This window comes from Gastrolobium bilobum, unplaced genomic scaffold, assembly GCF_033153095.1.
Source record: "Gastrolobium bilobum isolate Gb01-03AN ecotype WA unplaced genomic scaffold, APGP_CSIRO_Gbil_v1 utg28832, whole genome shotgun sequence".
NCBI lineage: Eukaryota > Viridiplantae > Streptophyta > Magnoliopsida > Fabales > Fabaceae > Gastrolobium > Gastrolobium bilobum.
Window position 1 is genome coordinate 5010 of NW_026896376.1, and position 9991 is coordinate 15000.

At 33.5% G+C, this 9991-nt stretch overlaps 1 protein-coding gene across 1 annotated transcript in view; it reads left to right on the forward strand.

The window, feature by feature from the left end:
• The first annotated feature begins 3065 nt into the window (after nucleotides 1–3065).
• LOC133299438 (uncharacterized) overlaps nucleotides 3066–9991 on the forward strand; it is a 13093-nt gene continuing 6167 nt past the window's right edge. Inside the window, exons 1-7 of the mRNA XM_061498893.1 lie at nucleotides 3066–3179; nucleotides 3293–4015; nucleotides 6134–6361; nucleotides 6795–6950; nucleotides 7041–7781; nucleotides 9143–9384; nucleotides 9523–9973. Of these exons, the coding sequence (XP_061354877.1) occupies nucleotides 3066–3179; nucleotides 3293–4015; nucleotides 6134–6361; nucleotides 6795–6950; nucleotides 7041–7781; nucleotides 9143–9384; nucleotides 9523–9973 (2655 nt within the window). The remainder of the gene's footprint in view (nucleotides 3180–3292; nucleotides 4016–6133; nucleotides 6362–6794; nucleotides 6951–7040; nucleotides 7782–9142; nucleotides 9385–9522; nucleotides 9974–9991) is intronic.

Consider the following 9991-nt stretch of genomic DNA (forward strand, 5'->3'; position numbering starts at 1 on the left):
GCTTATGGCATTCAAAATCATGGTTTATATCAGATGCTTAGGGAAATGATGTTACGTTAATCATAATTTTATTAACAAAATCATGGTTTAGCACCATCATTATTCAATGATATGCTTACGATATCATTAAATAAACTTGGCTATGATAATTAATAACTACTTCAAAACTCAAACAATATATGTTAATAGCACGTCAACACATGATTTAATAAAAAAAAAAGTCACTCCCAATTAAATATGAGTGTGAGGTGAGGACAATCTTTATACGCAATCTTATCCTTGCAAATAATTGCAAATACGTTGTTTTCCCAATTCGAACTCATAATCTCTTAGTCAAAAAGGAATAACTTTATCACTGTTCTGGTTCGCACTCAACACATGATTTAATGATAATAAAAAGAAATTACACCTGGATCAAATTGAACTCTTCATGAAGTAAAAAGTAATTTCATATCATTAATATGAGATTTTATAACTTTGATTTACATGAAAGAACATTTAACCGAAGAGTGAGATTTATGAGAAAATATTCAAATAAATCTGTTTAATATTTCAAGAGTATAAGAATGATTTTAATTTGGTAAAAATATACTTTTTGTTCCTGTAATTTATTCTAGGTTATAATTTTATTCCAACACTATGTTTTGTTTCATTTTTATCCGAAATCTTTTCAGAACCCTTCAAATTCATCCCAATCTTTAAAATGTTAACAAGTTAAGTAAACTTGACGAAATGACAACGTGAAAACAATCTTTTCAAGTGATTAATGAAACTTCTCCTCCCTACTGATGTAGTTGGAAAATCAAATTCTAGATTATTGCTAATGGATTAGCAAAGATAGGGTTCAGTTGAATTTTTTTTTTTTTTTTTTCATTATTTGGAGGCTAGACACATTTTAGATGCGCATATGCCTTGGTGTAATTAATAGTTTTTTTTTTTTTTTTGAAGAAGGTGTAATTAATAGTTATATACAATGAAATGTGATTACAGCGATATGATATTTTTTTTTGGAAAAAAGGTGTGTCATTTTAAATGACACACCTTATATTCTTTTACTCTCACAAAGAGATGGAATTTACACATTTAAAACTTTTTCTACCCGTTCTCTTCCTCTTGATTTATCTCTTTATCCCACTTAAAATGACACAATTTTGTGTCCTACAAAATGATATACAATTTTCCCAATTTTTTTAATTAAGATTGTTATGAGACTTTGTCCTTGTAATTTTTTAATTGGGAAAAATGTAGTGATACTCTTTAAACTTTATCACCTTTTGAAGTAGCCACAATGAGTTTTCATACCAGACAACGCTCAAGCTTTTCAAAACATGTAAACGAAAGCTTCCATACATAACCTAACAAACTATTCATTGTGTGACTTATATATATACATGTGGTTTGCTAATATTTTTATTTATAAAAAAAATTCCTTCTAATTTAATTCTGTAGGATCCTAGAGAGTTGTGGTTTGTATGGGATCTGATAAGGCTAAAAATTTTAAAATTGCCTTTCTTCGAGGGATGGTTCCTCCTAACAACCAAATTCATTCAAAATGCAAATCAGCCTTTTTCATTCATATGGGATACTCCTTTATGCAGACATTTCCCAAGAAAAACAAAATTGTAAAACGAAAAAGTGCTAACAGAATTTTAAGACAATCTAACAAAATCAGCAATATAACAGAAAAATGGACAGCTTAGTTATCCTAACCCTTCTAACCTCCTTCTTACAATACTCAAGGCGCTCAAGGCATCATCACATAATCCTTCATCCACTTGGGTTTCATCCTGTTGTGTTTAGTCCATTTTGACTTGGGGCTGGGCTGGTAATTAGCATACTCATCTAGGCTACTGTTAATTACTTCGTGCTCTGCATCTTCCTCTACATTCAACCTCTTAGGCCTGTTCAACCACATGTGGTGGCAAATCACACTATGCCCAGAAAATGTGCACGCGTGAAAAAAATAGGAGAGACTAGGGTTTCATGAGACTAACCTGTGATTATAATCATTTATTTATAGAGAGATTTATCTCATAATGAAAAAAATAGTATTATTAAACTCGAACTAGTCATCGACTCGATCGGGGTACTGAGTCAATGATCATTTTTTTAATCAGTGGATCACTAGTTCAACTTCTTGAGTTTAATATATAATAAATATAAAATTAGAAGAGTTTTATCCAACAAACAGTGTTTGTATAATGGAAAGTGGTGTAAGTTATAATCCATATGTTTTAAGTTCGAATCCTTCCTCAGGTACTCAGTTTTCAGGTCAATCAATTGGACCGGCTAGGCGGGTCCAATTTTCACAACACTGGAATAAAGTCCACAATCTCTTGATCATGAACAAAGTCCTATTTATATTATTTGATATTTTCCATTTCTCAACAAATTAAATAAAAAGGAGAAAATGTTGTTTTAAAAAAATATATATGGACAAATATGAGTCGACCATATGTTTTTGAATCCTGATATCTATAAGTGGTAGTTATTATAACTATTTAATCTTTTGAGTAAATACCATTTTTGGTCCCTAACAAAAAATATGATTCTCACTTTAGTCTTTACAAAAAAATATTAGTCGATTGGTCCCTAAGAAATTCAAAGTGAACCATTTAGTTGAAATCGTGTTCCCTCATAAATTTAAAAAAGACCCATATTAGTCTTTGAATTTTATAATGACCAGTCGACTAATATTTTTTTGTAAGGGACTAAAGTGGAAATCGTGTTTTTTTGTTAGGACCAAAAAGTGTATTTACTCTAATCTTTTTTGTTTTTAATGATTAATTATGGATCTAACATAATAGAATGCCACAAAAGCATGTATAAATTTTGGAATGGGTAATGCTTATCGTAGCTATCCCTATCACATGTCTTACGATTTTTGTTAATTTGTTTATATGTAGGGTGCATTTCCTAATTTGGATACCCTTAAGTTGAGCTCACTTACGTTGAGCTCACTCAATTTGAGCAAAATTTGGGATGTCAATCAACCTTCTGTTTACAAATTGACAAACTTGATTGTGAAGAATTGTGGTGGGCTTAAGTACTTATTCTCGTCTACCATGGTTGGAAGTTTTGTGAACCTCAAACGGCTTGAAATCAATAAATGTCATTTGATGGATGAGATAATAGCTACTGAAGAGAGAAACAATGGTGTTGCTGCCTCACTCAATGAGGTATGGTAATTCTAAAATTTGGAACAATATTACAATTCTGAACTTGCATTTATGTAAATATTTATCATGGATACAAGTTAATTTTTTATGATTTCATAAATTGTGAATCATAGGTTCCATTTTCAAAATTGGAGACAATCATATTGAAGGACATGGACAACTTAGAGACAATATGGCACCGCCAATTTGACACAGTTAAGTCTTTGAAGGTTAAAAACTGCAAGAAAATTGTAGTGGTTTTTCCTTGTTCCATCCAGGAAACATATCACAATCTAGAGAGGTTAGAGGTTACAGATTGTGCTTTAGTGGAAGAAATATTTGATTTGACTTCGAATGAAAAGAGCAGTATAGAGGATGGAACACAACTGAAAAGCATTACGTTAGAAGCATTGCCAAAGCTGAAAAAGACATGGAGTAGGGATCCTGAAGGGATTCTTCATTTTCATAATCTGGAAAACGTATATCTAAGAAGTTGTGGAAGCTTGGACTATCTATTTCCATTTTCTGTTGCCACTCACTGCTCACATCTCAAAGAACTTTCTATAAAGTGGTGTGGGAACATGAAGGAAATTGTTGCACAGAAGGAAGGATGCATGTGCACAACTCCCATATTTGAGTTTAATGAACTAAATACTTTATTGCTTTGGAGCTTACATAAACTCAAGGGTTTCTATGCAGGAAATTATACTTTAGCATGTCCATCTTTGAGAAAAATAGATGTTTCTTGGTGTGTAAAATTGAATTTATACAAGATTCTATCTACAAGAACTGATGGAAGGTTTCTGGATGGTAAACACCCTGTTGCTGTGCAGCACTCACTTTTCAGACTCCAAGAGGTATGTATCATATCAAATTGCATGGAAACTACATTATGTCTGATTTTGTGTTTTTATCATGAAATTCAAAAATTATGGCTCTGTCCAATCGTCGCATATTGACAGTGTTTAAGACAAAACCTATAAGCTACCGCGAAATAGTGGTAGACTGGAAATTAAATGAGTCAATGGATCTGCTAGCTAGTTTTCACAATTGTAGAAAACTTGAATTTTAACACTCTAGTTACTTTTGAAAATTAGGTAAAAACAATATTTAAAATTCGTAGAAATTATTAAATTGCTAAATGTGCTCACAAAATTTAAGAGGAAAAATATTGCGATCTTTTAGGGTGTGCATGACAATCTTTCCGGAATTAATCCTTTTTAAATTTCTGTTTCCGGGAACAAAAATGGATAGGAAACTCGTTTGGTAAAACCAGTTTATTTTTTTATTTCTGGGATGAACCGGTTTAATTTTTGTGCTGGGGAACAGAAAAAAGAATCAAAAAATTTCTGCTTTTTTGTTCTCGGGCACAAAATGAGAAATACTTATATTTCTCAATCACTCTCCACCTCTACCATCATCACCACCACCACCATCATCCCGACACGACTATCGCCACCATCGTCGCCGCCGCCATCATACCACTAGTACCGCCGTCATCACCCCTCACCACCATGATGTCACCGCCACCATTACCACCACCTCCAGCCATCACTACCACTATTCCATCGTCACCACCACCACAACTACCACCGCAGTCACCGCCGCTATTACCGCCACCATCACCACTACTGCCATCAACCACCACTACCATCATCGCAACCACTTCCATCACCGCCACCATCGCCATCACACGCCACTGTCACCACCCCCATCGCCATCACTACCACCACCACGACGTCATTACTACCATCACTACCACTGTCACCAACCACCACTACCATTGCCGCAACCACTACCGTCACCACCACCGTCGTCGTCGCCGCCACCACCACCACCATCGTCACAGCCATTACCGTCACCACCACCACCATTACACCAACGCCACCACTACCATCGCCACCACCGCTACTATCACCACCACCACTGTCACCTACCACCACCACCATTACACCAACGCCACCACTACCATCGCCACCACCGCTACCATCACCACCACCACTGTCACCTACCACCACCGCCGCAGCCACTGCACCACCACCATCATGATGTCTCACAACCACCACCACCATGCCACTGCTACCATTGTTGCCGCCACCAACTACCATACCCACCACCATTGTCGCAGCCACTGCCGTCACCTCCACCACTACCACCATCGCTGTCACCATTACCACCTCCATCGTCGCAGCCACTGCCGTCACAACCACCACTATCTTCACCACGTCACTGCCACCACCACTACCGTACCGCCATCGCCGCCACCACCACAACCACACCATATGGAAAGGAAAGTGATGATCCAATTTTTTTTTATATTTAATAGGAATTATTTTTTATTATATTGTTTGTTGTGTTATCAAACACAATTCTCATTCTCGGAATAAAAATAAAACATGTTATCAAACATATTTTTTTTCTCAGAAACTGTTCCAATGCATAGAAATAGAAAAGAATTGTTTCTTTTTAGAAATAGTGTTCGGGAATAGAATGGTTGTCATGCATATATCCGATGCTTATTTAAATTATACCACGTTGCATTTTTATTTTTACTTTTTTAATATTGGTCTTGGGAAAGAGAAGTATTAAGCATATATCCGATGCTTATTTTATATTGTTTTTGGTAAAACTTAATTATCTTTTTTTTCTTGAAAAAAAACATCTTTTTTATTTTATTTTTTCAAAAACCATATGTGCAAAAATATGATCACAAAAAATTGTTAAATTTTTACATCTGGAGTGATTTGAATATCGTAATTTATGAAAGGTATTTGATTATAATATAGACAAGGATAAACGGTTTTAGATGAAACGGAGGATTGGACACTGGTAATGGAAAAATGAAAAACAAAATGGAAAGTACAACGGCAGCATAAACTACTTTGAGTCCATTTTTTTTTCTTATTATTATTTCGTTTTTTTGCGTCAAAAGTAAATATGAATTTATTGTAAATTATTCTTCATTTATGTTTTAGATGATTCCAAACTTGGAGAAGTTGAGAATAAGCTATAGGGATGCTAACATGATACTGCAAGCCAAAAATTTAGGTGCCCTCTTCACCAAATTGACATTTCTTGGGCTGACCGATTGTGAGTATGAAGAGGCTTCTTTTCCCGATTGGCTTCTCCAAAATATGTGTACTCTTGAACATCTAGTCGTTGAATGGAGTTCCTACAAGAAGATATTCCAAGATGAAAGACAAGTAAGTGAAAAAACTTACCCACAGCTCAAAAGGTTGTCACTAATACAATTACCAAAACTTCAACATATCTGTGAAGAAGGATCCCAAATTGACCCAGTTCTTCAGGTTCTTGAAGTCTTATATGTTATTGAATGTCCTAGTTTGACAAACTTGTTACCTTCCTCTGCTACCTTTAGTAACTTGACATATTTGGAGATAATAAATTGCAATGGGTTGATAAATTTAATTACATCTCCTACAGTGAGAAGTTTAGTCAAACTGACAACATTAATTGAAGGTAAAAGAGTGTAATTCACTTGAAGAAATAATAATAGGAAAGGGAGAAGAATATGACATTGTAATTATTAGTTTGAAAATATTGATGTTGGAAAGTTTGCCAAGTCTCAACAAATTTTGCTCTAATAAGTGTTTTTTGAGGTTTCCATTGTTGGAGCAAGTAGTTGTAAGAGAATGTCCTCGCTTGAAGATTTTCTCCGTGGAAAACACAAGCACACCAAATCTTCAAAAAGTGAAAGTTACAGAAAATGATGAAGAATGGCATTGGAATGGGAACTTAAATGATACAATAAAGAAAATATTTGAAGAAAAGGTATGCTTTGATTAGAAATTGATTTCTTGTGTAATAATAAATCAATGCTTTTATTTTATTTAAACTAACTATATAGAATTTTTTACACAGGTGACATTTTGTAGTGTCGTGCATTTGAAACTATCTGAATATCCTGAGCTTAAAGAATTATGGTATGGCCAACTTCAGGGCAACATATTCAAAAATTTGACGCATCTAGTTGTTCATAAATGTGGTTTTTTATCTGATGTACTCTTTCAAGCAAATTTACTACAAGTATTGACGAACTTGGAAGAACTAGACATAAGAGATTGTAGTTCATTAGAAGTCGTGTTTGATGTGAAAGACAAATTTGATACAAAAATTCTAATGAAGAATTCTAGTCAGTTAAAAAAATTAACATTGACTAGTCTTCCGAAACTGAAGTATGTGTGGAAGGAACATCCCCACGAAACTTTGAGCTTTCAAAATCTGTGCGAAGTATCTGTTGTTGAATGCAAAATCTTAACAAGTCTCTTTCCACTCTCAATAGCCAGAGATATGATACATCTTAGGGATCTTGAAGTACGTGAATGTGGGGTTGAAGAAATTATTGCCAAGGGAGAAGGAGGTGAGGAGATAATTAAATTTGAGTTCCCTAATTTTACATTCCTTCAACTTATGTATTTGCCTAAACTCAAGGGTTTCGTTAATGGGATCCATTCTCTTCAATGTAAATCCTTGCAAACAATAAAGGTGTTCAAATGTCCAAAGTTGGAGCTATTTAAGACACAGCCTATGAGCTCCCCAGAAAGAACTACAGATAACAAACTCCGTGTCTCAACTTATCAACCTCTTTTCACAATTGAAGAGGTATGGGTAGTGCAAAATTTTATCCTTGCTGTAGTGAATAATGTTTACATACTCTAGTTTTTTTTTTTTTTCCATTTTATGTTGATTTCATCAAAGAGAATATTTTCAAAATATTTACCCTTGCAAAAAGCACTTGTCTTCCATTGTCTCCATCTCGAGAGAAAAACAATTCTTTTTTCAGATAGGATGATTGGTCAATTACATTTTTGTTGATATTCTATTCAGTACTTTAATATCCCAGAAAAATAATAGTAATTTATAATAATAATAAATTATAAATTAATAGTAATATATATATATATATATATATATATATATATATTACTATATATATATATTATGACTAATGATAAATTGTAATTAATTGAATTGTTAAATGATTGATCATTTATGCATTAATATTTGATTATTTGATTGGTAATGTTTGACTGGATTAGGGTGAGTCAACAAACTTAATTTGATTAGATATGATGAGTCAGTATTGAGTCAATAAGAGTCAGCATTGAGTCAATAATGAGTCAGTGATGAGTTAGCGATATTCTGATCCATAAGAAATTAAGAATAAAAAAAGAGAGAGTATGAAGCCAATATCTGAGCCAGATACATCAATGAAGAATAAAGAAATAATTGCACGAAACTCATATCCGAGCCCAAAACTTCAACTATAAATAGAGACCTAGCCTAACCAAACCAATTCACTTTTCAACATTTTCCCTCTACTCTTCTCCTCCTCTATTCTCTCTCTCCTTAAAAATAAAAATAAATTGATTTGGTTAAAAAGTGGAGAGAGAATAGAGGAGAAGAAGAGTGGAGGAGAAATGTTAAAAAGTGAATTGATTTGGTTAGGCTATACCTCTATTTATAGTTGAAGTTTTGGGCTCAGATATAGGTTTCATGCAATTATTTCCTTATTCTTCATTAATGTATTTGGCTCAGATATTGACTTCGTATATACACTATTTTTAATTATTCTTAATTTCTTATGACTTAGAATATCGCTAACTCATTATTGACTGAATGTTGACTCATCATATGTAATCAAATTAAGTTTGTTGACTCATCCTAATCCAATCAAATTAAGTTTGTTGACTCATCCTAATCCAATCAAATAATCAAGCATTAATGCATAAATGATCAATCAATTAACAGTTCAATTAATTACAATTTATCATTAGTCATAATATATATATATATATATATATATATATATAATTATTATTACTACTAATTTATAATTTTATTATTATAAATTACTATTATTTTTCTGGGATATTACAAAGTAGTAAGTATATATATTCTTTTGTTGAGAATTGAGAAGGAAAATGTAGATTTTTTCAATTCTAATTTTGGTCATGCAACAGGTACTTCCTAATGCAGTGAGGTTGCTACTGAATAATAAAGATTTTGACATCTTATTGCAAAGCCAATATTCAGGGAAGCTGTTCAGTAAACTTAAATCTATTTTGGTGTTTGAATTCACTGATGAAGAAGCTCCTTTTCCATATTGGTTTCTAGAAAATGTACCCAATTTGAAAGACCTAAGGATTCAATGGAGTTCCTTCACAGAGATATTCCAAGACGAACAACATATTGGTGAGGAAAGGCAAATCAAAATTAGCACACAGCCCACAATGTTGACATTATGGGAACTCCATAAACTTCAACATATATGCAAGGAAGGATTCCAAATAGACCCGGTTCTTCATAGTCTTGAAAGTATATATGTTTTCCAATGTTCCAGTCTCATAAATCTGGTGCCATCCACTGTTACCTTTAACAACTTGACTGATTTAGAGGTAAAAAACTGCATTGGTTTGGTAAATTTGATAACATGCTCAACAGCAAAGAGTCTGGCCAAGCTCACAACAATGAAGATAAAAGGGTGCGATTTATTAGAGGATGTAGTGAGTGGAAGAGAAGATGAGACAAACAATGAGATTGCATTTTTCAATTTGCAAACTCTAGAACTTATTTGTTTACCAAGGCTCCACATGTTTTGCTCTAGTAAGTGCTTCATTAGGTTTCCATTGTTGGAAGAAGTAGTTGTCAAAGAATGTCCTCGAATGGAGATGTTTTCCTTGGGGGACACGAGCACTCCAAATCTTCAAGAAGTACAAATAGAAGAAAATAATGAAGAATTTCGCTGGGAGGGTGACCTAAATGAAACAATAGAGAACATGTTTGAAGATAAGGTATGATTTGATTTAATA